Source organism: Theobroma cacao, chromosome 5 (assembly GCF_000208745.1).
Source record: "Theobroma cacao cultivar B97-61/B2 chromosome 5, Criollo_cocoa_genome_V2, whole genome shotgun sequence".
In the NCBI taxonomy this organism is placed as follows: domain Eukaryota; kingdom Viridiplantae; phylum Streptophyta; class Magnoliopsida; order Malvales; family Malvaceae; genus Theobroma; species Theobroma cacao.
In genome coordinates this window covers 29929903-29956817 of record NC_030854.1, presented here as the reverse complement: position 1 = coordinate 29956817, position 26915 = coordinate 29929903, and the positions used below count along the sequence as shown (strand labels likewise).

Below are 26915 nucleotides of genomic sequence, written 5' to 3'. Positions count from 1 at the left end.
TTGGCAATGCTGGTGAATTTATATCAAGTTTTTAATCAATATTACATATTAGTTGAAATAACTATTGAACAACCTGTTGTTTATGTTTATATACAAAAAGATTTAGCAGAATCGTTTATTAAATACTTCTAGCTAGTTGCAAGGCCATTGCTTATGAAATTTAAACTTTCAATTTTTTTTTAGGAGCGTCATTCTGCATGAAGTAGCATTTGTATGCATCATGCCAACGAGTTATCATAAATTTTACCATATACAATTGGTTTATGGTTAAAAACTAAATATTTCCCGTCAAAAAACTTTTGGATGTGTGTTATATGTTCCAATTGCTCCACCATAATGTAAAAAGATGAGTTCTCAAAGGAAGTTAAGAATATATGTTGGATACAAATCTCCATTTGTAATTGAATATTTAGAACCATTAACAGGGGATTTATTCACGAAAAGGTTTACTGATTGTCATTTTGATAGAACTTAAAGTTTCTTGGAATTAGCAGCTAAAAAAAATAAGCAGTAAATTAAACATTATGGGAAGAAAATAAGCAGCTAAAAAAAATTTCTTGGAATGTATTATCATTAGCTAGTTTTGGTCCTCACACAAATCAATATGAACTTAAAGTTCAAAAGATAATTCATTTGTTAAATATAGCAAATCAATTTCTAGACGTATTTACTAACCCAAAGAGAATAACTAAATCTCATATACCAACTACAAAAGCTCATATTAGAATTGATGTTTTTGTAAACAAGGCATGCCGAAAGCATGGAAAACCAATCGGTTCTAAAGGTAAAATCTTAAAAAAAAAAGGAACAAATATTCAAATAGTTAGAAAGAGGAAATAAAAACTCTAGAAGAAACCCCTAACATAATTAATAAAGTTCTTAAAGAAATTCAAATTCCTGAAATCAATGAAAATGAAAAGATCTCAATAAATTATGTAATGATAGGGAACAGATGAAAACGGAATGAAATAAACGTCGAAGATATTTTTGTATATAATGTAGCGCTCAATATTATGAAAGAAAATGAGAATCTTGAACTTATACATATTGAAGAATGTAGAAATAGAAATAATTGACCAATGTGGGAAGACGTAATAAAGGTGGATTTGAATTGCTTGAAGCACATATACTTCTGAAAAAATTTATTCGATCAAATTAAATAAATATGTTTATGAATTAAAGCAATCCAGACACATGTGGTATAATCACCTTAATAAATATTTGTTAATAAAAGGTTATAAAAATGTTCCTGAATACCCATGTGTTTTTATAAAGAGATTTTGATGTGAATTTATCATAATTGTTGATAACTTGAATATTATTAGAACTCTTGAAGAGTTATTAAAAATCATGGATAAGTTTAAGAAAAAAATTGAGATGAAAGATCTCAAACAAATAAAGTTTTGTTTAAGTCTTCAGATTGAACACTTAATAAATGAAATTTTTTTTCGACAATGAAATTATATAGCCAAAGTGCTAAAATGATTTATATGGACAAAACACATCCATTGAGTTCACAAATAGTTATAAAGTGATTAGAAGTGAAAAGATCTTTTTTGATCTTGTGACGATGATGAAGAACTTCTTGGTCCTGAAGTACTATATTTTATTGCAATTGAAGCACTAAGTATTTTGCTAGCAATACACAATTTGATATATCATTTGTTGTAAATATTAATGTGATATAGTTCTTTTCTAACTCAAAAACATTAGAACAAAATTAAACATATACTTCGATATCTCCAAGAAATAATGGACATGGGTTTATATTACTCAAATGTATCAAAATTAAATTTAATTGATTATGCAGATGCAGAATATTTATTTGATCCACACAAAGCTTGATCCCTAACAAGTTATTGTTAGGAATTTGAGAATATGGTGCCCTGGAATACAAGTATATTCTCATGTTTAATTTTATTTAATTTATTTGTAATGAAAGTACATTTTGATAAAAAAATGAAGAGTTTGTTTTAAGTAAGCATTCTTTATCTAGTTATTAAGGTATTTGATTCTATTAAGATACTAATATACATTTATATGAAGAGTCATACATAGAAGACATGTATTTTAATTGAATCAAAAAATTGTTCGTAGCTATATAAAAAAGTTGGTCACTTTATTATGTTAAGGTTGGTTTATCCAAATTACTTTCAACGAAACGAATGTAATTCACTTCAAGGTAATGATAAGTTTCAAATCATCGGAATGGTTGACTTCGAGTAAAGACACTATAACATGAATGGGAATAACGTGAGAATCAAATTTAAGTTTAACCGTTATTTAACTCTTGATCTTACACTTATGCATTTGCTTATGGTAAAATCGAAATCCTGATAGACAGTGGACTCGTATTTTATTTCCTTATAATCTTTGATATACCATGGGCATGATCATCATAAAGCGTTGATCTAGACTCCGCATGTTTAGATTATAATTGACGTGAACATCTGAGAACATATATCTAAATAGTAGAGTTTATAGCATTACTATCACTTCTAGTGATTTCAAGAAAATTAGTGATTAATCTAGGCCCAGTGGATTGATGAATTAGCTACTCATCATTTCTTGATACTTAAAAGATTACATCTAGAGTATTAGATCACTAATTGAATGAAATCTGAGACTAAGGGACAAAATTGAAATAAAAGGTAATGATAATTTCATTTTTTGTCATTAGATAGTTATGAGGGTTCACAATATAAGATTTGCAATTAGACAATCAATATTGAATATCAAATATTGAATTATTTCTTGTAATTATAATTAATCCAAGAGTGTAACTATGAATCTATGGTGGAGTGATTTCATGATTAATAAACTTGAATTATCTTAATGAGATTAAGAATAATTCTAAGTTTATTTGTCACGACCCAAATTTCGAGCCATGGTCGGCGCATGGGCCCAATGGGCATAGCCCACTAAACCCAAGCAAGCCTATTTATGTGACCTATTCATCATTCCATCAAAAGTTCCTAAAGTCACATTTCATAATTTCAATTCAAAATAATGCTAACCATTGCCAACTCATAGTGGCATTACCAATCAAAATATACATATATTGTCTAAAGCATACATCTTAATAATTTACATCGGGTTTATCTATACATAATAAAAGGGATACTCGACTTCCAACGGAGAAACCCAAGCGAAAGTACAATTATTGAATGTCGAGATACTTACCAAGGAGACGAATCTGAAAACATGAAGTTGAACACAGTGAGTATAAACCTAGTGAGTGAACAAATGAAGGGAACAAGCAAACGATAAAAAAAGTTTAAAAAAATCATGATGCACTTATTTTAAAAAACAATGCAATTTAGTTTAGTTCTTATTAATACCCCTCATTAAACCCTTAATTGGTTAATCACTTGATGATGAAGGATCCATGCACAATAAAGAATTTAGAGAGTGAAAACTTTAGTAGCATTCAAGCAAGTCAAGCGAAATGACTGATCCTCGTTGTAGCAAAATTTGGGCACAAATCATCAGCTGACCGAGGGTTTCTCACTAAAACCCTCATTTCAAACTTAATTAATTAATTCCTTGATGTTGGAAGTCCATGATCAACTATGATGTTAGAGAAGTGGAAAATATGGCAGAAACCAAACAAGGTAGCAAGCACGACAGAAGGTTTCTCGCTGCAGTGAGAATTTATTCTCGTTGCAGCAAGTTTCAGGACTACAGCTAGCCTCCCAACCTGAGAGTTTCTCGCTGTAGCAAGAAATAGAACACCAAGAAGAAAGTTCTCATTATATCAAGAAAAGACCATTCTACTGCAATGACAAAATCAACTTGAAAATACTTAGCAATTTCTAAGGTTCAACATGCAAGATTTCACATATATTAATACCATATACCATATTCATGAACTTTCTATTGCACAAATATATATGTATATATATATATATATATATACATATATAAACATCAATACCACCACCGCCTCACCCAGCTCATGTGCAACCCCCACATCGCGCACATAGCTGGAGTCATCGTGTGCATCCCCCACATCGCGCACAAGCAACATCATCATCCACACTTTTGCTCCCGTCATCACTGACATGTGCATCCCCCACATAGTGCACACGCACGGTTATATTTATTACACAATATTAACTATCGATACACAATATATATATAAACATCTTATATGAGCACAAGGATTCATCATATTGCACACTTACCACATAAAATGTTTTAATAAAGGCTTGTCTCATACATAATATTTAAGGAAAAATCAAATAAAAATCATTCACATGCTTCATCCAAATACCAATACATTTCCCAAAATATTTTAAATGCAAGTTCACTCACCTTGGTGGATTTGTAATTGAATTTATTTTCAAAATTCTTCCAATCTAATAAGGGAAATCACTCCATCTCTCTCTCTACACGTCCAACTAGTGAGTGAATGTACTTAAGAAAGACTTTTGAAGGCTGTTGAGGTGTAAAAGTGGAAGAGCATGAAAAACCCTATAAAAAGATGTAGAAAAACATGAGAAATAAAGTTAATTTGGGGAAGTTTTAAAGGTTTCAAAGGATATTTCCATGAAAGGTGCAAAGAAACATGGAATGGAGAGAAGGATAGGAGGAAGAAGAAGAAGAGAAGTTGTTAGGAAACTGAAGAAAAGCTACTGGAGATTAGATATTTATAGTTAAAGTTTATCCAATTGTCATACAATTTACAATAATGCCCTTAACAAGGCCACTTGTCTTCCTCCTTTCCTTTATTCACTCTTTTTACTCCTTTAACACTGAGACAAAGTCCATAACAGTCTAAAAGTACTCGAGTTCACGAAAACTTAAAAATTTAGGCTCGAGATTGTAGACACCTCTAAAAAATAATAATAAAATATATAAAAAAAAAGAGAGGAATGGCTGAGCGTATGCCCAGCCATCCCTTCCCCAACCACCATGAGTGATGGGGCTCTGGCTACCAACTCCTTGGTGCCAGAACCCCATTACCGGGTTGTCCAAATTTTTGGACAACCCCATTTTTAAAAGAGGGGGGAGCAAAAACAAAAAGAAAAGGGATTAATCTCCTGCAAAAAAATCCCTCCACCAAAAAAATAAAAACACAACAATTAACCCAAAAAAAGCCACAATCAAACACAAAAAGATAGAGCAAAAAGAAAAAAAGAAGAAGAGGAAGAGAGAAGAGGAGAAGAGTGCGACGCCAGCAGGGAGAAAGGAAAGAAAGAGAAGGAGAAAGAAAGAAAGAGGAAAAAGAAAGAAGAAGCCAGCCGGGGAAAGAAAGAAGAAGAAAGAGAAAGAAAGAATAAAGAAAAAAGAAAAAGAAAGAGAGAATAAGGGAGGAGCGGCTAGAAGAGAAAGAAAGAAAGAAAGAAAGAGAAAGAAAGAAGAAAGAGAAAAGAAAAAGAAAGAGAGAAGAAAGGGGGAACGGTTGGGAGAGAAAAAAAGAAAGAAAAAGAAAAAGAAAAAAAAAAGAAAAAAAGAGGGAGAAAGGTTCAAACGGTATTGTGCTTTCTTTTTAAGGAAGAGAGATTTTTTTTTTTTTTTAGGTTTTCAATAGCTCAATTAATTGAAAGGCTTGGTGGACTGTACACAAATTGTTTGGATCATTGTTAGAATCCAAATCAGGTAAAAATCTAACCCTTTTCTTTGTGAATGCATTATGAATTATGTTACTTGGGTTTGGTCCAATTTATTAGGTCGAATATGTAATTAGATGGTATAAAATTAAGCTAAATTATTTAGTATAGTGTCCTAAGATTTATTTTAGATAATATTTTAAAGTATAGTATTAATAGTAAAAAAGGAGAGATGTCTAAATAGAAGGAAATATTTATAGTATAAATATATTAGATACTTGTAAGTATAATAAAATATAATTATTATAAAATTACAACGATTATTTTGAGTGACTCGATGATAGAATTTCACTTAAAAAAGAGCAAAGAGTTGCTTTTTTTTAGGGTGAATTTCTTAGGTGCGGAGTTCGGAAGGATTTTCACCGAAGCGTCGGGATGAATCCGACTTCAGCACTCCAATACTTATTAACTCAAATAATCATTGCTAAAAGATTGGTGGCGACTCCCACACCACATTATTTTCACCGACGTTTGGCGAATGGGTTCTCGGACCCGCACGTTACGACAGAGATGCAAAATGACCAATTTGCCCCTACCTTGGAAATCATCATTATTTATATTTCTTTCGTCATTTTATCCTTATTTTCATCATTCATTTATGCCTTAGGCCTACTTAGGCCTTAACAATGTTTGAAAGCATACTTCTAAGGGCTCACTAAAGAAATGACGAAATTACCCCTAATTAGTGATATTGCGTCTACTTCTAGCTACGAGTCTATAAAGATCAAGGTCTCACATTATTGGAGCTTGGACTATCTATGGCCAAATAGATTCCCCACTTAACTTCGTAGAATTCAAGTTGTTTAAGTTGGAATGCATGTTTTATTTAATTAATTAAATTTATGTACAAAAATGATAGCTTTTACATGTTTGTCTTAATTTAAAGAAAAAAACATCTTTTGTCTTAATTTAGATAAGAAAACATGTTTGGTCTTAATTTAGACAAGAAAATATGTTTCGTCTAAAGTTAGACAAGAAAACATGTTTCTTTTAATTTAGACAAGAAAAATATGTTTTGTCTTAATCTAGACAAATAAACATGTTTGTCTCTATTAAGACAAAACAAGATGACATGTTTTTTTTTAATTATAGACAAAAGTTGTCTTAAATAAAGGTAATACTAGGAGGATTCTTACAAAATGAATATAAACATCCATGTTGATAAAATGAGACTCAATTTTTGACTAGAATTTTTTTATTTATTATTAATTTTTTTAAATAAAAATAGATAATAATAAAATAAAAATTATTATTTAATAAGGAGTTTATTTTATCACAGACTCTAAATGAAAATTAAAGAATTAAATTATTTATTTTTTAATTTTAATTTTGATAATTATGAAGCATGTTTGATACATTTATAATTCTAAATAGATGGTCAAGATTGATTCAAAGGTATTTGATTTTGATTAAATCTTTAAGGTAAGAGTTTTAATAAAAAAGATAAGATAATTGAAGAAAAGAGTAAACGTATCTCTCTTGAGAAAGCTTCTGCCACCACTTCTTTCTTTCTCTTCCTAACTTTGCCGCATTCCTTCTTCCCATTCTTGGTTGATTTTTTAGAAGAAAAATAATGATTAATTTTTAGGAAGAAAAGAGAGACAAAATCGGTTGCCATATTGCATAGCATTCCACATCTTGTCCACTTAAAGTTCAAGTTGAAAAGTATTCTTGAAGAAGAAATGGTAAGTTTGTTTGGTTGAGAAATTAATCGTTGGTGTCATGGTGAATTTACTACAATTCATTAGGTGTTCAAAAATAAAAATCTTGAAATAAAAAGTACGTTTATCCTACTTTAATATATTCTTATTTTTTAGGATGTAATTATGTTACTGAAAATATGAATGATGTGTTTTTCCACTTCTGTAATTGAATTGTTTGCATTTTTAGAAAAGAAATTTTTTTGAAATTCATACTTTACACAAACACATCAATGCACTTAGATCCAACTCTATCATTTACTTGTTCACTTGTAGAGGTACGACCATTTCATAATGTTATGTAAAACAAACTATATTTGCTTCTTCTTCTAACTTTGTAGAAATTTTGAGAATTCATAAGGAAAATCGTTGTAGAAATTTTGACCATTCATGAGGCAAATCGTGCATGTGTTTGGTTAAGATATGTAACTCAATGTATTCTAGAAATATGTGGCTTGTCAACTAAGAAGGAAATGCTAACGATATATAAAGATAATATTGTTTGCATAGCCTAGTTAAAGGACAAAACATTAAAGGCGATTAGACAAAACATATTTCATCAAAGTTCTTCTTCGTTATGATTTCCAAGAAAAATGTGATATTAATGTTCAGCAAACCTGTTCAAGTGACAATCTATTAGATTTATTCACCAAAACTTTTATTACTGTAACATTTGAAAAGTTAATATAAAATATTGAAATATATCATTTTAAAGATCTCAATAATGCAATCATCAGGGGAGTGAAATACGCACTGTACTTTTTCTCTTTATTAAAGTTTTTCCTATTAGGATTTTCTTAATAAGGTTTTTAATGAAACAGTATTTCAAAAGCATATTTTTGAAAATAATTATGTACTCATTTTTCTTCACTCAGATTTTTTTCCCATAAAGTTTTTTCCTAGTAAGGTTAAGGTATATTCTTAATATCAATAGATATTCAATGGAGAGATTTATGAATATTTTTGTAAATATCTATTTATATTATGCATATTAGATTGAATTAAATTATGATTTAATTAATCCATTTAATCCCTTTGTATTATCTTTTTTTTGTAAATTTAGCTAAGTAATAGGTTATTAGCCTATAACTATGTCTCTCACTTTATTTGTAAATACACACTTGAATAAGATATCCTTACTCCTTCTAAATACTTTTTCTATAATTGTTTTTTCAAGTTATATTTCATAACAAAAATAAATAAGTATAATAAATAAAAATTTTGTTAAAATAAAAATTTTAAATACAATAAATAAAATTAAAATAATTCTCACAATATTTAAACTTAACACAAGAGTTTTCTGTCACATATTAATAATTTATTATATAAATTGTAACATCATAAAATGTTACTTTCTCATTTTATTTTCTTTATCAATACCTTTTCTAAATGTTCTAAATTTTTTTTATTTTTTTTAACATTTTATACTTTTCATTTCATACTCTAACATATTTTTGTCATATTTTTATTTTTATTAAAAATAAAAAATTATATTATAAAAAATATTTTTTATATAAAAAATAACAAATCGAGCTTAAAATTTTATCTAATTTTCATCACTTATGTTAAATATGAATAATTATTTTTAATCAAAAAAATATATATATTAGAATTTTTATAATGTCTTAAAAATAAAAATGAAGTGAAAAGAACGAAAATAGGACAGAAAGAGAATATTTAAACTAAAAAAAACGAAGACAAAAACAAATCTAAACGATGCGTTTTTCCTCTGAACAGCCCTAAAATTCGCAGTTATCACACGGAACCGAGAAAATTGAACTCTAAAAGTCCATTTTCTTTCTCCTCTCAGAAAGAAAAAGAAAATGGCGTCTCTCTGTTACTCTCTCCACTTAGCCCCAAAACTTTCCCGTAAAAACCCAAAACCCTTCCCCAATCTCACCTTCCTGAACCAATCAAAATCCAAGGTCCGACTTGCACGAAGACCCACCATCACCCGCATGTCACTGAACCCAACTCCGGCCACAGATCGCCTAATCTCCGCCGCCGCCTACACTCTCCCGTTCTTCAACTCCCTCCAATACGGCCGCTATCTCTTTATTCAATACCCTCAATTGGGTACCCTTTTCGACCCTCTTATACCCCTCTTAAGCCTGTACAAATCCGTCCCTTACGCCAGCTTCGTCGCCTTCTTCGCTTTGTATCTGGGGGTGGTTCGAAACCCGAGTTTCAGCCATTACGTGAGGTTCAATTCGATGCAGGCGGTGACACTGGATGTGCTGCTGATTGTGCCGTTGTTGCTGACGAGGATACTGAATCCTGGTCGCGCCGGGTTGGGATACCAGGTGATGGTGTGGGGGCATACTGGGGTTTTCGTGTTTAGTTGTTTGTGTTTTGTTTATGGAGTGGTTTGGAGTATCCTGGGTCGGACTCCTTACTTGCCCTTCGTTGCCGATGCTGCCGGTAGACAAGTTTAGGCTTGTTTGTACGGTATAATTCTGTTCTCACCACAAATTTGTTTTTGTTAATTTGTTTTTTATGGAATGCATTTCTGTTTAAATGCAACGGCTGAAATTAGAGGTTTATTCATATGTAGGCGAATTTTGTCTCTGTGCAATCTCCAATTTGCTTTTTGGGGGACATGCATTCTAGTCCAATAGTTTGATTGTATGCTCAACATTGTAGCAGAGAATTTGATTTGCAGGATTTTTTTGCCACTTGCTTTTTGTTATTTACTTTTAATTTTTTTTAAAAAAAAAGTTGCTATAAAATGAAATCAAAGTTTAAAACAATATTATAAACTTGTAATTGTTTATAAAATTGATAAATAATTATAATGTAACCTCTATTGTAACATAATCTATCTATCCCACTTCTGTTGATAAATTGCCCAGTGGTAGGCCGAATTTTGGCCTTAATAGCCTCGCATTTCCCTAGTAAACGAACCTTAAAATTACCTAGGTTTCATTTTAATTGAGACATATGTTCAATATCATGCGGAATAAAATAAAGAGGTACCGTCTTTACCCAAATGAAAATGGATGTTTTCAGATTCGGAGTTTAGACCCGACCATTCACACCTATTCTGAGATTCAAACTCTTTTTTCTCGTAAAATTTTAAATTTTTATTTTTTAAAAAAAATTTAACTTTTTTATAATTTAAATTACATTTTCCTTACCTCCATAGCATATTGGAAAAAGTATTAAGTTCTTATCTTAGAACTACTGCCCTGCCCTGGCAACAGTAAATTAAATGTCCATAATCTGAGTGTCACCCTGAAGAGTTTTTTCCACACAAGTTCCCTGAATGACCACCTGACTCTACCCTGATGCATAACACAATAACCACTGTTCGGCCTTTCACGGCTCCAAGTTGAGTCCATAAGTCCAACCAAACACAATTTCTCTTCTTTTACTTTCTTTCCCCTTTCGGAGAGGTAGGTTTACTAAAGCATGCAATTGCAGACAAACCAATTAATTCTACTTCAAAAATCTATCGTCATAAGAGAACATATGGGCATAAAGAGCAGTTTGGAAAAGCTCTTCAGAAAATTCACAGCAGTAATCAGTAAAAGTAATTTTTTTAACATAAAAGTGACACATACCTCTTAAAAATTTTAGTCAAGAAACGAAGCAGTTGATACATCCAGCAAAAAAGAAGAAACTGCCAAACTCCGCAAAAAGCATCAGTACAATCACACAATTAAATATTAATCCCTACATGATTTCACCACTGACCTAAACAACACTGATTTCATATCCATCCACTTGATAGCAACAACCATCTAGTATCGATCACGCCTGACAAAAGAGAAACAAAGTTTAAAGAATAATCAAATACCTTATCACAATGTCCTAAAATGAGAGAGAATTAAAGAATAATCAACATCACTCTCAGAATGTTTTTTATATCATTATCTACAGCAGGAATAAGGCTGAGCCCCCTGTTGACTATCCTTTGAAAATTTACTTAAGAATATCAAATCATCATTTTAAAATCTGAATTCGTGCATAAATTGGCAGGAAAACAAGCTTTATAAGACCTATACAACGAGCAACTACCTGTGGCGATCATAATCCCTAGAACGTTCCTTAGACCGAGAACGTGACCTGCGACGACTTCTTGAATCATAACTGCGTGAGCGCTCGTAATCTCTCTCACGATCCCGATCATATCCACGATCTCGATCATAATACCTGTCCCGGTCCCTGCTCCTACGATCATAATCCCTCCCTCGGTCACGGCTATCTCCTCGGTCATGATCCCGACTAGATTCTGTGTCACAATCCCTACTTTGTTCCTTTGATCTATTTGATCAGTAACACAGAACTATTAGAGGAGAATGAAAGAAAACTGAACCATCTCACCAGGCCCCTTTTCCAAATAAGATAAAAAAAAAAGAAAAAGCCAGAAAAGGTATAAATTACCTTCTGTCATCATGCCGATCAAGTTTGCGGCTCTTGTTTCTTTCTTCCTGACAAAAATAATTACCAAGAAACTGCTGCTGAAAACATTCTTCAAATAACAGAAAACGCCACCTAATTTTTTATGTAATTGCCATAAGGACTATAAGGGAAATTTTCTGATGGTAGGCATAAATCAGTAAGCCGTAAACCATTACACTGAAAAATAGCAACGTAAAAGCAGATACAACCTCCAAATACCTCGTATAATAACTTAAGCAACAAAACTGAAAGCACCATGCACCGTCTCAGAACATCTGCATCTTCTTAGCAGCAAAATGGAACAAACTACGGAAACTAGTTTGGAAACCAGCACTAAATTTGATCATATGGCACCAGAGTGTAAAATACATCGTGCATGCAGTTCTCGATTATTTTGCAAGTTATATTTCACTTTCTGTAGTCCCAGTCAATGACATAAGTAAAGAGTTGTACATTAGGTTTGTAGAATACAAATTTCTTCTTCTTCTACTTCCTCCACCCCCTCCTCCGCTCTTTTTCTCTCCTATATTAATTGTTTCCTTACAGCAAGTGCATTATGTGTTTTAATAATAAGTGAGTGCCAGTGTATGTCAGATCTGACCAAATCCCAAGTTCAATATGCAAAGGTACATCTATGAAAGGATACTCTGTTTGTCAGAGTCCAGTATCTAAATTATAACCAGAAAGATTAGAAAATGGGAGGGTATTATTCATCTCCGAGGTTAGAAAAACTCACAGAGGGCACACTAACTGAGAATCGGTATAGAAGAATGTGAAACATTATACCAGCACCTGAACCAACATATTCACAATACCAACTTAAGGATGTCTCAAAACAAGATGAATAAATAAATAGATCTATCCTACAAAGCACAGCAGCATCTGTTTGATAAATTCATTCAATTCACTATCAAAAAGCATTCAAATGACATCTGATAACTAAAACACAACAGTTAACACTGGGATCAGAAGAAGTTGCAAGTGAACTCTGTTAATTGTGAACATCTTCATGGCAATCCCTATTTGTATTAATTTATATATATGAAAAAAAGACAACATTACTGAGTAAAATAATCATCTTACCTGAAGCTCAGCTAGTTTATCCCGGATTTGCATATAGCCTAAATGAAGTTTGCCTCCAAAATGATCTGCTAAACGTCGGTCACTGAAAGGAAGAAAGAAAATCAAAATACTTCACCTCAGAAGATAAAAATACATGAGACAAGCACTTAATTGCTTCCTAATAATTTATTATCTAGCAATAGCATGATCTACAAGCACATAAAACAGAAAAGACGCACATTATGTAGCTGCAAAAGTTATCCTCGTAAAACTGGGCCCAAAAGCCTGCTGGTGACAAGGAGGTATAATAGTCGGGTCAAAAGCTGAAGCACTTGAAACCCCAAACACTAATTTCTTTGAAGCCCTCAAAACAAGCTAAAATAACATGGTAATAGCTAGGAGAGACAGGATCAACATTTACCTGTCATAAACACTCAAAAATGCTCCACAAATGTCACAAACACGAAGCTTTTGATCAGTCTGTACCAACCATTGCAATTCAATGGATAAAATAGGAAACGTTAGAACAGATCAGCAGATGAAAACAACCAACACCTAAATGCTCTGAAATTAGAATCATTGAATTGAATGGAATCATGCAGGGTAATCATCCACAAATCTATCACGTCTTATCCACAAATTTTAGGACGTATTAGTATGTTATGACTAGTTTTATATAATTTACCCAAGAAGCTCATAAAACAAATTAGGAAGAACTAAGGCAGTAGCCTATGAAAGAAACAATCATCTTAAATGATTGTATCCTGTTTTTTCTTTTTTTCACAAACCAAAACAAAACCAAGCTCAACAAGTCATGCAGATATACCCAACTTACCTGTCTCAGAACAGAGACATCTCTGTATCCAAAAGTGAAGTCAAATAAATGTTTTAAGTTACCGAGCAGGAGGAAGCAGAATGCTACTAAAACTCATGTACTATTTCAACATTTTGATTTTTAAGGCTCTGATTCTAAGCTGCTTATAGCAATGCATTGAACTAATTTCAGCAAGTCTGAGCTTGCATATGCATCTTTACATTTATGTGCAGCAAATTATTACAGTCAGGATGGACAGGACCAAGTTTTACATTCCAAACATCATCTCAATGTGTGCGCTGTGTGATTTCAAACAGCACCCTAATTCCAATTTACATATTAAGTTGTATTTGGTTTAGATAGATAGGAAAATGGACTCACGATGCGGACATCAGCAGCTGTGTACTTCGAGGAATCCAGAACAGGCTCTTGTCTGGCAGGTAGCTGAACAGAAAGGGAGAAACCATTGTAGACAAAAAGGATATTTAGCCAAAGAATAAAAAAAGATAACTGGAAAGGCCTTTTTCTTTGCCAAAATAAGTTAAGCATGAAAATTGAAGTAACAAATATATGAAAAATTCAAGAAAACAAAAGAGATGCCAAAAGTCAGAAATTGAAAACCTTCTTAAGCGCTTCAGCCTCTTCCAATGCTTTTTGTGCTTCATCCACCATTCCTTTCTCACCTAAACAATCAACAGAAAGCTTAGAGAACTACAATTAAGCAAAACTGGGTAAATAAGAAAATAAAATAAAGCAGCACAACATTGGTTACTACATTTACAAATTACTAAAACAGAAAATAACAAGCATAAATCCTTATCTCAAGGAATATGCTCAGAACTCAACTCATCAATAAAGGGCTAGCAGTTTCTATCAGAAGAAAAACGAAATAGAGGCAAAAATGCACAGAACATAAGCAAAAAGTGGTCAAATTGTTAATTTCAAAAACAACTAACTTAAATATGGCCATTATCAATCCATAAACATACAAGCATAACCGATTTAAGTTTTAAGTTGAGATATCATTACGAAGTTTGATAAAAAAATACTTTACCAAGATCTTCTGCTTTCTTTAGCTTCTCATTGATCATCTCCTGCGTACGGGGATCAGGTGCAGGTACAGGTAGAGGTGCCAATGCTGGTGGATTTGGGAGGGGTTGAGGCAGCGATGCTCTATCTTTGTTGAATGCATCCAAAAGCAGCATGGACTATCCCAAGCAAAAAATGTCACAGGTGCAATGCAAGAGTCAGATTACAATCTTAGAATCAAGATCAGAACTACCCACACAGCACAAATCAAGAAATTTCATTCATAGCATTATCATTTTCACTGGTTTTAATTCCTAAAACTCCAAAAAAACTATAATATACCTGCTTGTCTGCTCTTTTGGTTCTAAGTTCTTCTACTTCTTCCAGAGCTCGAATCTTAAGATCTGTCTTGCCTTCAAGATCTGCATAACAAAAGCAACCATGTATGAGTGGAAAATTTATAAAATTCTTCCATTACAATCAGTAATTCCAGACAAACTGCAGACAATTGCAAGGAAATGAGCCATTAAGAATTTCAAGCAAACAAATGCCAATGATAGTTCACACTTCTTTTTCAGAATTAAAAACCCACACATGCATACACATACTTTCAATCTATTTTACTAGAAAATTGCAAATTTATAGACTAAACACATCATTAACACTCAGTTTCAACATGCTTAACTCTTTACCAAAAGAAAACTTTCATAAATTATTACAACCTATAAATGTGCCTTTAAACCAAGGAGAAATAAAGTATCAGTCTATTATTCATCCCTCTGCTATTTTACACACTACCATATGATCTAGATGATTTACCAGATATCTCGGCTAAATAATAACCCTATATATAATTAAAAAACAAAACTTTGAATTTTCTGCTGAATCCATCCAAAAATATATGATTCTAAAGTACCCATCCAAATCTCCCTGTTTAGAAGCACCCTTAAACAGTGACTTTTCACTTCATTCCATCTATAAGCTACTAAAAGCACCTTAAAGTTAAAACATAGGGGGGAGAATAAAGTCAACGCACCAAAACAGTTCATCCTCTCTACATGAAACCTATAAATCTGTAAAACCTATCAAAACATTCAACTAAAGCCTCAACAGTCAATTGGATGGCACCTAAGACAAATTCTTTAGAGGAAGAAACCATGATTTCTTAACAACAACACACTAAGTTGGCCTCCTATGACTGTAAGACATGAACATGCAAGAAAAGAAACATACGTACATAAGAATAAAAATGAAATAAATTCTTAAACATAGTGTCAGAAATTGAGTAATTTAAACTGAATTGAAGTCATGAATGGTTAAGCAATAAGATCCTAATCATAATATATAAAAGTCTGATGTTTGCTAAGGTCATTTTCCATCTGCAGAATATTAAAAGGCTTAAAATAACAATTAATCACATCATGAAATATGTTCAAGCAAAAAATAATTCCCATGCCAGTTCAAATACACATTACCATGTTGATCAGCTTCTTTCAGTTTCTCCTTTATTTGCTTTGACAGCTCAAGTACTTCAGGCGTCTGCAATGTCAACAACAATAATTTTTCAGAATCCACAAAAAAAAAAAAAAAGGAATAACATCAGATAAAACTAAGAAGGTGCATTAAGGAACTTGGCCTCACCTGTGTAACATCAGAAACTGATATAGCAATAGCAGCTTTGGCATCCTCATCTTCAAGACGCTTTAGAGCTCTGCCAATTTTCCTATCACACTCAACAATGAGTCTATCAATGGCATCTTCCAATTCTCTGTCATAGTTATCAACACCTTTTGCCTTGGCTTCTTCATATCTAGAAAGAGTTAAGCAAACAAATACACACATACAATCTACCAGACCTTATTGCTTTATAGCATAAGGATACGCCATCTGCTAATGGTCCATTAGCATGCCACTCAGACTCTTCTTTCTTTTAACATAGCCATGTTAGAAACATATCAAATACTTTAAAGTTCAAACTAGAGGCTGGTTGAAGATATGTTGGAAATAAAAGTCAAACATACCCACGTCCAACACTTGCAACCAAGTCTGAGCAACATGATAGAGACCTCGCCATTAAAATTTATGACTAAAGAATACCTACTGATGTACTCCAGGGCTCAAGAGAGTACATGTCAGACATTACTAACAATGTTATGTCATTACAACTGATTGATAACAGTAAGAGTTAAAAGGATACTCTTTCCTCAGCTGCAAAGAGTGGACCTTTGGGCATGGCCCCATATCCATTTTCTGAGACCAGATAAGAAACAAATTTAGATCAGCAATGTTAAGAACATAATAACTTCACTCAGAAAAACTAGAAAACCAACATCAAGAGCTCCATTCCAGCATGGTACTAAAGCTGAACATTAAACAGTCAAAACCTAGCTAATGATGGCCACAATTGACCTACCATGTAACTGAATACAAATAGCATCTTTAGCAATAAATGATTTCAAAAATTTAGCGTCATAATCCTTTGTTCTTCCCTAGACGTCAATGGAAAACTTTTAGTGAAGTTTTATTTGCTTCCTTAAAAGTTATTAAAAGCAAAAGAAAAATCATATTTGATTAAAAATGAAAAAGAAATGGCTAATATGCAGCACTATCATCCTATGAAAAAGTAAAATCATGCATTTTTCCTATATATAAAAATGTCAAACTTTTAATTAGCTTCAGTATTCAGACACACTTTTTACATTTTCGTTGCTAGGCAAAAAACTAGTAGAACAACCCGACAGAAGCTAAACAAATAGCATAAACTAGTACTGGTACTTAAAAAAATACAGAATTAAGCTTCCATGCATATCCTTCCAACATATTTTCACAGAAATCAAAAGACTTTCCAAGCCTTCGCTTCCCTTACATCTATCACTCCACAAATCAAAGAAAAATCTCTCACTAAACTACAATTTATCAACCTTTCACAATCCTTTTTAGAAAAACATAATGAAAAACACAGATTAGGGTTGATCAAAACAAAGTGAATCTTCATAACTACTAATTAACGAAGCGAAAAGAAACTAAGGAATCAATAGTTAAATTTTTTTCCAAGTACCGTTAATTGGAAGAGCTCGTGAGGGCAAAGGCCGGACAAAAAGAGACGGCAAACATCGCGATCGTAGTACTTGCGATTTACTTCCCTTACGTCGCCATTTCGATTAGCTCCCATAAGCACATCGAGCTGTTTCCTCATTGCGTCCATTTTCTTCTCTTTTGGTCGATTTCCCCTCCTTCTCTTTCTCTCGGAAAGTGAAAGGGGAATATTTGAGCTAAAACACTCTCTTCTTTGTCTCTTTTTTCTTCTCTCGCAGAACAGTTAAGAGAGACTTTTTCTAGGGTTTGTTGTTTTAGGGTCGAGTATTTTTGGGGGCTCTGATGGATTTTGCTTTATGCATATGCCCTTGGAGTTTCTTATATTTTAAAGTAAGGGATGAATACTTTTATGTTTTTCACTTTTGTCTTCTTGAATTGCACTTCGTTCCTTTAATTTGTTGTGAGTTTTAATTTAGTCCGCAACTATTTTTGGCTTTATTTTGTATACAACAAGAAGAACAAATTATAACCAACAGAATATCGAGAAAAAATAATAAAAGTATTGAAGATACCCTACACAGTTAAATTTACCAGACGAAAATGAACAGATTCAATAGCTTTGTATTCTCCATCAAATCTAAATTAAGAAGTAGTCCTCCCAGCTCCGATATTATGGCCAGCAATCATATCCAACAATTCCAAACCTAGCCTTTGATCATTTCCATAATGTGATATACTACAGTTAGTTTGATCAAGAGGAATTAGGGTTTTCAACAAGTTGAATATTCGACAATTTTGAAATATTTTATCTGAAATCTATTAATAGGTAGAATATTCAATTTTTATAATTATTTGATTATTTTTAAAATTTTGCATCCAAACTTGAACTCTAATACCTTATTTATTATTAATTAATCATTTGAATATATTTAAACAAGTGATTGTGCAAATGAATATTTATTAAGTATTCAATTATCCAAATTCGTCACAAACTTAAATATAAAATATATTTATCTTATATAAGTTGGTCGAATACTCGATTAAAGAGTATCTATTGTCATCTATGAGATTAACATGAATTAGTCCATCAAATTTAAATTAAAATGTTATTCTCTTTGGCAATATAGCGGGCTTTAAAATTAGCTTGGTATTTCAAGTATTGAATTTGTCATATTTATTGTTAGCTTCCCTACGTATCGTAAAGCATTTCTATTTCCTATCGAAAGTTGTAGGATTATTATTTTATTTATCAATACGAGTTCCACAAAGTAAAATTGGAATTCCATTTGTTTTTCTTAAAGAGAGTTTTGTATTTGCCTCTGCCTTTGGGGTGAATTACATGCTCTTTTATGGAAGCTGTCACGTCTCATTTTAGCTTATACTAATTTTTCCTTTGTTCTTGCTAATTGTTTTAACAAAAGCTAACGCAAAAAAAAAAAAGTGTGCCTATATTTATACATATAATATATGTATTTGTAGGAATCCTTTTTATATAATCCTATTTGAGATGCATATTTTTAGATATTATTACATTTTCATATCTTTTCAATATAAAGTTTATGATATATTTTCTTAATTAATTATATAATACTGTTATTACATTGACTCTTTTACTCATACACAAAAAAAATATATATTGATTCGATAATATATCGATCTTAATATATTTTTATGAGGTGTCATGACAATAAAGAGTTAGGTAAATTTTAATATTAATTATTATAGATACATAAGACATGCCTAGTGTTTGACACTGATTTCAAAACTAAAACATATTTTTTTTCTAAATACTATATTATTTGTTAATTAAATCCCTTAATGAAACCGGTTGAACCGAAAATTGATCCGGTTCAATAACGGATCCAGTAGTCAAAACGTTGGTTCTAGGCCACCACCAAACGGAGCTTACTTCGCCTACAGTCTACTCGCATCTTAACCGAGCCAAAACGACACAAAAGTTTCCTCCAACGATTAATTACTAATTAAAACGCAAAAACTCTCTTAGAGAAAACGAAGGAAGCAGACGGCAACGATGAAGACGACCGAAGTCATAGTAGCTTTCATCCTCACACTCTCTCTCTTGTCGTTTCCTTCACTGGGATTCCAATCCGATGAGCTCCTCGTTGACGACGAAGAGTTCGGACTCGAGGGGGCTCCCCAGCCTCGGTCCCCTGAACCCATTCCAAGCCGATCCCAACCCGTCACAACTCCGACCCGGAAGAGGCATTCGGATCTCGACTCTGATTCTAAGATCCAGTTCTCTCTTGACCACGCTTTCGGTGACTCCGATTTCACTCCCGCTGGCACTTTCTCCGCCCGCCTCAAAACTTGGAGCCATGGTGGCCAGGTTTACTTGCTTTTCCCTTTTTCTATTTGATGCAAAATTTGACTTTTCATTGTCTTAATGCATTGTTTTATTTGCAAATCTCAACCCCATGAGAATTGTGCTCTAAAGTTTCATTCAAATCCTGATTAATTTATATCTGAATTACATGCCTTAAAAAAGCAATTTTGATCATTTCAGTTTTATTGACATCTATCAATGCATCATACTTGGGCTTTGTTTGGGTTTTACTTTTGCTTCCTATAAGGGTGCTAGAATTAAAAGCAAATGGTTTAAAGTCAAATCATAGTTGATTAAAAATTAAAAAAACGACTAAAATGTGAATTCTAACATAATATTCTGTATTAAAGTAAAATCATGCATTTTGTTTTTTCAAAAAATTTGCAATATTAATTTTAGTAAGTCAAAAATATTATTTAACTTTTATATCCCAATGTGCTTTTTTGCCTTTTGCTTCGAGAACCAAAAAGTAACAAGCAAACAGAAGCTTAGTTTTTAAAGGAATAAGAGAATCGAGTCAGCTTGTGGGGTGGACGCTGCTACCATAGGAACGCAGCTACGTCTTGTGGGAAGAAATTATAATGTCAACCTAACTATGTTAAAAGGGATAAACACCAAATTTGTCACTATAGTATGCTCAATGTTGAATTTTGTTATTGCACTTCATTCAAGTTGAATTTTGATGTTTTACGTTTATTTTGACTCAAATTTGGATAAAAAATAATGCAATAGTGAATGTGAGGTGGTGTAACTGTTATCTCAGATTGTTATATGAGATGGAGGTAACAAGATAGAAAAAAATTACTTCGTAGTAAAAAATACTAAAGAAAATAATGTGGCAACAATTGCCATGTCTATATTATGTCCAATGTGAAATTTCATGTCATATTTCTACTTCTTCAAACTAATTTAAATTGCATAAATAGAATATTCCATGGAACATTCCTTCACTGTTAATTTTTGCCTAAAATCAACCAAATAAAACTATGCCAGCAAAATTTAATGTAATTGGAGTATGATGACAATATTTAATATTGAGACATTGTACAGTGGCAAGTTTGGTATTAATCCTTGTCAAAGAGAAAGGCCTATGAGTTTTTGAAATTTAAGGGTCTGATGGACTGAACTAGTACTTGGTTTCTTACTATATCTTAAAAGTGGGGATTGGACTGATGTTGGAAAGGTCATTAGTATTACAGTGGATTTTACTGAAGCCTAAGGTCTTTATTTTTCAATTTCTTGCTAGCAGCTTGGCTTGTAACACCTGCTACCCCAAAATCCATTTGACAAAAGTCATTAAGTAAATTGTGAGATCAGTATAGCTAATAAGGGGCTTAGGTAAGTGGTGGCATCTATTATTGGCAATACCAAGTAAATTTATAATCTTTAGTGTAGAATAATTAGTTCTTTTCTCCTTTCTCCCTCCATTTCTCAGCAACCAAATGAAGTTCCTATGATCCTTGACCTAATGTTTGGAATGACTTAAGTTCCTATAATCCTGAACTGACTTTCCGTTGCACATGTTGTCATTTTCTTTTATTGTTGGGAAAAGCTCTAGTAGAATTTTGAATTGACTTGTTTCTTCTTTGTAACAGACACTTACAAAGCTACGATTTTCAAGGAACAGCTTCACTGATGAGGAGAAGGAAAAGTTCAAAGTAATTGCACATTATATAAATTTCTAATTTACTTGCTTTGTTTCTTTGTGAGTAGCCATTTTGCCAATGCTTTGAGTTTTAATACTTTCTTGCAGAATCTGCTTGAAAGTGATGACTTCTATAGGATAAGACTTCCATCTAATGTTTTGAGTCCGCCAGGGAGGGATTTTATTATTTCATCAGTGAAAGCAGTAAGTGCCACTGTTTGCTTCGGCTTGTTTGTTGAAATATCTAATATTATTGGTTTATGCTTTTGCTATTGGAATTTTTGGTCCCTTTTCTTTCTGTAGTTAAGGTCATTTGAAGAAGCTTGAAAGGCTTAACTGCTCTGCCTACATTATCCTGTTCTTTTAGTTTATATACAGCCAGGGTTTGACTTCTTCTCTTAAGGTGAAATCTGTAATACTAAAAGTTTGTGCAAATTATGTTTTTGGACGGAAAAAGTTTTAAATCTGACCACCTTTTTCAAATGCCTCTGTACTGAACTATTAAATCAGAATAAACTCATTGTCTTAAGCTATTGATGATATGTGTTTTTTTTTTTTCCCAATTTTTCTTCTTACTGTTTTCATAAAAGTATTTCTTCTTATTCCTTTAGATATTGCTTTTTAAAGAAACTCAATAATTTGTAATGTAAAGCAATGCTGATAAAAAATTAAAATTGGAATTTTGTTTTTAATTTGGAGCTTCATCGTCATATGGTCATACTAAGGAGGAAAATGAAGAACTGACAAATAGGAATTTGGTTTGTATCGTGGAGCTCTAGTTTCAAGTGGAAATAAAGAGAGGGGAAAATAGACATGGCACTTTTATTGTATTCAATTAGACACCGAGCTACTCTGATGTCAATTCTTTATTTCTTTCACTCTTTTGTATGGTTCTTACTGTTCTTTTTGTTTATCTGCAGAGATGTCTTCCGAGGGAGGGTTTGGATGAGCATTTTGTAATACACATGGTAATTTTCAACTTCAGTGACAAAAATTGATTATTTCTCGATGTTCTCACTTAATTATTCTCTTCTGTTCTCTCTCTTCTCTCTCTCTCTTTCTTTGTATGTGTGCCTGAATGTTCCTTTTATGTGATGGTGACTATACTTTATCGGGGGATTAAATTAACAGTTAATAAGAATGCAGTAGTTCTGATGAATCTTTTGCTGGGAGTTCAAGGAGTAACCAAAAAAAATGAAAAACTTCTGCAGTTCTTTTAAAGCCGCATGTAGATGAAGTCTCTATAAACTTGTGCTCTGTTGTCTCCAAGAATTACTTCTTTAATAGAGCCCTAATGGTTCTAGATTTTCATGTGCCCTTGTGAAATTTCTTGTCATTGAATTAGGATGCAGATCAGCATAGGTCTTATTCATATTTTGGTGACACCATTACTGAATCTTGGCAACTGCATTTGCAATCAGAGGATTAATCAAACATGAATGAACCTATGATTTAAGTTCTCTCTGTTTCTGAAATCTGCTCTTGTTCTCTTTTTTGAACCTCGAATAGTGCTGATATATATATGCATGATACTAACCAAATGGAATGCAAATATCTGGATTTAGGTTCTCAGAATTGTCCATAATTGAGAGTGGGTCAAGTGCCATTTGAGATATAGGTGCTCAACTGTGATCAAGAATACAGAACTCTGAACAATTTTATTTGGTTTCAGTCCTTCTCTTTCAACTTTTGACTGTTATCTTGGAATTGGATGCTAAAATTGGCAAAAAGGCAAAACAGATGGTTAGCCCATTAATGGAGCTGGTTATCATGAATGCCATGCTGTACTATTTTGGTTAAACTGTCATTAGATGGTAGATGATGTTCTCATTAGAATTTTAATTTCTTCAGCATGTGCTTACTTGTTCCTACTTCTTGATATTACCCCTGCCCCAAACATTTAAAAGTTTGATTTTTTCTGTCTTTTTGCCTTTAGTTACTTTTTCCTTTTGCAATGACATCCAAGCAACAAGGCTTTTTTTTTTTTTTTGAAAAAGCAACTGCATTTGGGTAAGAATGATTCCATTGTTTTTGTAGCTATATAATCAAACCATAAACCAAGCAGACTTTAGCATTATTTACCTGTATCATTATATAGCATTTTAGAGTGCAGGATGGCATTTCATTTGGTCTCTTGAGGATATCAGGTTATTAATAGGCTTTCCTGTTGTATGGCTCATTGGAAACAGATAGAATGTCTTTTTTATTCTAGGTTTTGATGTGTTAATTTGTGCAGTTCATCTGACACTTTGTTTTGCCTTCATAATGACTTCTTGTGATAGCATTTGTTGAGATATAAGTTTGGTTTGTGTGTGAACTACTCCGAAATTTATGCTGCTTAGATGTGCATATTTTGCGTGCTTGTTTGCACCATTATTACTTTCTGTGCATGTAGTAGTAGTTGATAATATAAGAGCAAAAAAAAATTACGGGAAAGATAAAGTAAATTTTAGAAGGAAGACATTTCAAATATAAGAATTTCCATCTGGACTCTTTGTTATCTGTGCTTTATTTGGTTTATGGCTTTTGCTGCTTACACAGGCATATGATGTATACTTGTTTGCACCATATTTACTCTGTATGTAGTAGTAGTTGATAATGTAAGAGCAAAACAAAATTAACACGCAGCATAAAGTCAATTTTAGAAGGAAGCCATATCAAATATAAGAAGTGCCATCCAGACTCTTTGTTAACCATGCTTTTTTTGGTTTTATGGCTGTACTAATGCACATTTCTGTACCATATTTTATACTTGGAACGTTTCGAGATATCTAAAGATGTCAAATTGCTAGTTCATATAATATCTTTCCTGATTGATGTGGACCTGACTGCCCAATCATTGTTAATCTCTTCCCTTTTCATTGCTCTTGTTTACAGGAGGGTATAAATGTTTTGGCAGTCAATTATGGTTCCCCTGGGTCATGCCCATATCCTCGGAATTTGAAACTTGTAAGTCAGGATTGAGCTCTTAGTCTGGTATTTCTTCCCTGTTAATTGAGCACAGTACAGAAACCTCTTCCTCCCCTGTAAATGTTTGGCTGTCGTTGCTTTTATACTGTATGGTTCTATCAACTTTGAGCCTGATTCTAAGTTGCTAGGGATAGCCACTAATTTCTCTCAATTTAGGGGAACCACAATTATGTCAACCACCATGAATTATGAAATAATTATGCTTAGTCTGCATAACCTGATGGTTAGTTGCTCTGATAATTTTGCTTTTATTCTTGCAACATCCTTTAACCAACATATGGCATGAACGAAAAGCATGGAAAATTTTTCTATACTATGCTTGCCCTTAAAAGTTATGGAACATTCCATTTTTGGTTTACATGCTAGCTTCATTTTGATGTCCCATGCAGATGAATGTGGAGTATCAATACTTAAATAAAAGTAAGCCAATTCAGTAAATAATCAAAAGGATGATTGAACCTAAAAGAAAAGTGAATTATTTCTAATTGCAAGGCCTCTAGAATCTAAATGAAAAAAGAGTGCATTTAGATACAAAAAGAAAAATTCACTTTTCTGAAGAAGAAAATCCATGGTTTTACTTTCATATGGAACAATTCTGTTTGAAAATTTGTTGCATTTCAGCTTGTTGCTCGCTTTTAATCAAATATGAATTAGCTTTGTCCTTTTAGCAAATTTTGAGGAAGCAAAAGCAAATAGTTAAAAGGATGTAACAAATGCAACAACCAAATGGAGTCCAATTAACTAATATGAAGTTGATTTTACGAAGCCTGACCTGTATGTAGATGAACTTGTATGTCATCTTTTCGTTGCTATTTTCAAAGAGCTTTGTTTCATCAAAATATTTCTAGTTTACCATAGGAGAGAGTTTTGCCTTCAGCACCTGTAAGCTGATCAAGTATTTAAAACTGCTACTTAACATAACTGTGACTTTAGCTTATTAGTGAGTTTTAGCATTCAGCATATGTAGTTGTTTGAGTTTTTTAGACCTGCATCAACTTGTGTTAAATGTAAAGTTCAATTGTGAATGTATTGATATGGTTGAACCTTGAAGAAGATGAGAGGAGATGCTTTTCTTTGAAAAAAAATTTTGTTGCATAATGATACCTTTATTTGCATTTTATAATCTCTATTTCAGCCTGCAAAGTGGTCCTTCAACTCACATACAGTTTTGAAGAACAGTGAGCAGGCACCAAGGTATGCTGCTTTTAAAGTTGTTCTTTCTAGTTTTTTTTCAACATCGGTATTATCTGTTCAGGGAAAACAGAATACTTTGTTAGTATCTCTCTCAAATTGAGATCATTAAACTATGTTTCTTTAATATCAATTCTGTTCAGAAAAGAATGCAGTACAAGCTTTTCTCTTCACTTTTGAATATACGATATAGGTGCTATTTTGGAAAATCTCAACATCTTTTGTTTCATTTCTGGTTGATAATTGTAGCATAGTTAGGTTGCATTGACTATGTCTCATTCTATTTTATAGAGCTCCTGTCTTTACTGAAGAAATTCTTGGTGGTGAGAATGGAGAAGGTGAAGTTGTGCCGCCACCTGAAAGGTCTTTCTGGGCTAAATACGTGAGTAGTCAAACTGTATAAACTAATTCTTTTGTTAGCCTTTACCATAAATTTTCTTTAGTCTGATCATTGAAATATGCATATCAGTGGATGTATTTGATCCCTCTGGGACTCATCGTCATGAATGCCATAACACAAGCAATGAATTTGCCTGAGGAACAGGCTGCTGGCCAAGTACCTGCTCAAGGGCAGCCATCAGGTGGAGCGGTGCAGCGTGGGCCTAGTTCTGCTGTGCGTAGAAGATGATGATAAGGTTGCTAATGTATACCCATTTGGAAGTACACTGGAAATCCATTGGGGACAGAGTTGAGATTCATTTCTACTAGGGTTCTTCAATTGCATGAAGATCGTTATGGATGTTTTATACTCTCCATGCTGTAGTGGTAACTCAAGCCATGTAATGAGGAAGATCAGTAAAGGGAAAATTCCAGGAAATTCTCTGATTTTGCATGAATAACCATGCAATTTTACTTTTAGTCTTAGAAAAATTAATCGAGGACAAACAACTTAGTTGGTTTGCCTTTTTCTTTTTCCTCTGAAATCAGAAATATTTTATGTGATAATCCCATTGATCATTGAATCATGTCCTATGTTTTAGTGATATGGCAAGATTTAGGGGTATTGATTTTTTTTTCTTTTTACAATTTTTCTTATATTGGTTTTTACTTTAATTTTTCTTTTTGCATGTAAGTAATTTGTGCATTTATTTGAGACATTAATTTC

General features: G+C 32.6%; 3 protein-coding genes across 5 annotated transcripts; 2 read left to right on the top strand and 1 right to left on the bottom strand.

Annotated features, from left to right (window-relative positions):
- Positions 9041 to 9990, top strand: LOC18599276 (protein TIC 20-II, chloroplastic). Its single transcript, XM_018120722.1, has one exon. It carries the CDS (start codon positions 9139 to 9141, stop codon positions 9748 to 9750), a length of 612 nt encoding a protein of 203 aa, XP_017976211.1. The 5' UTR covers positions 9041 to 9138; the 3' UTR covers positions 9751 to 9990.
- On the bottom strand, positions 10788 to 17998 carry LOC18599275 (putative RNA-binding protein Luc7-like 1). 3 transcript variants are annotated; one of them, XM_018122036.1, is made up of 14 exons: positions 17683 to 17995; positions 16822 to 16874; positions 16266 to 16434; positions 16100 to 16163; positions 14967 to 15046; positions 14650 to 14803; positions 14217 to 14278; positions 13977 to 14039; positions 13203 to 13261; positions 12803 to 12884; positions 11702 to 11748; positions 11336 to 11581; positions 11012 to 11074; positions 10788 to 10937 (listed from the first exon to the last, which is right to left on the bottom strand). In XM_018122036.1, the coding sequence occupies exons 1-13, from the start codon at positions 17827 to 17829 to the stop codon at positions 11059 to 11061; spliced, it is 1242 nt and encodes a 413-aa protein (XP_017977525.1). In that variant the 5' UTR covers positions 17830 to 17995; the 3' UTR covers positions 10788 to 10937; positions 11012 to 11058. The 3 variants fall into 3 exon arrangements, with proteins under 3 accessions (XP_017977525.1, XP_017977524.1, XP_017977526.1); XM_018122035.1 differs by having other exon boundaries at positions 10788 to 11074; positions 17683 to 17994; XM_018122037.1 differs by lacking the exons at positions 10788 to 10937; positions 11012 to 11074; positions 11336 to 11581 and adding an exon at positions 12456 to 12511 and having other exon boundaries at positions 17683 to 17998.
- Positions 19593 to 26828, top strand: LOC18599274 (ER membrane protein complex subunit 10). The gene is made up of 8 exons (XM_007029175.2): positions 19593 to 20007; positions 21600 to 21662; positions 21758 to 21853; positions 22570 to 22617; positions 24527 to 24598; positions 25755 to 25813; positions 26102 to 26192; positions 26280 to 26828. Exons 1-8 carry the CDS (start codon positions 19693 to 19695, stop codon positions 26436 to 26438), a joined length of 903 nt encoding a protein of 300 aa, XP_007029237.2. The 5' UTR covers positions 19593 to 19692; the 3' UTR covers positions 26439 to 26828.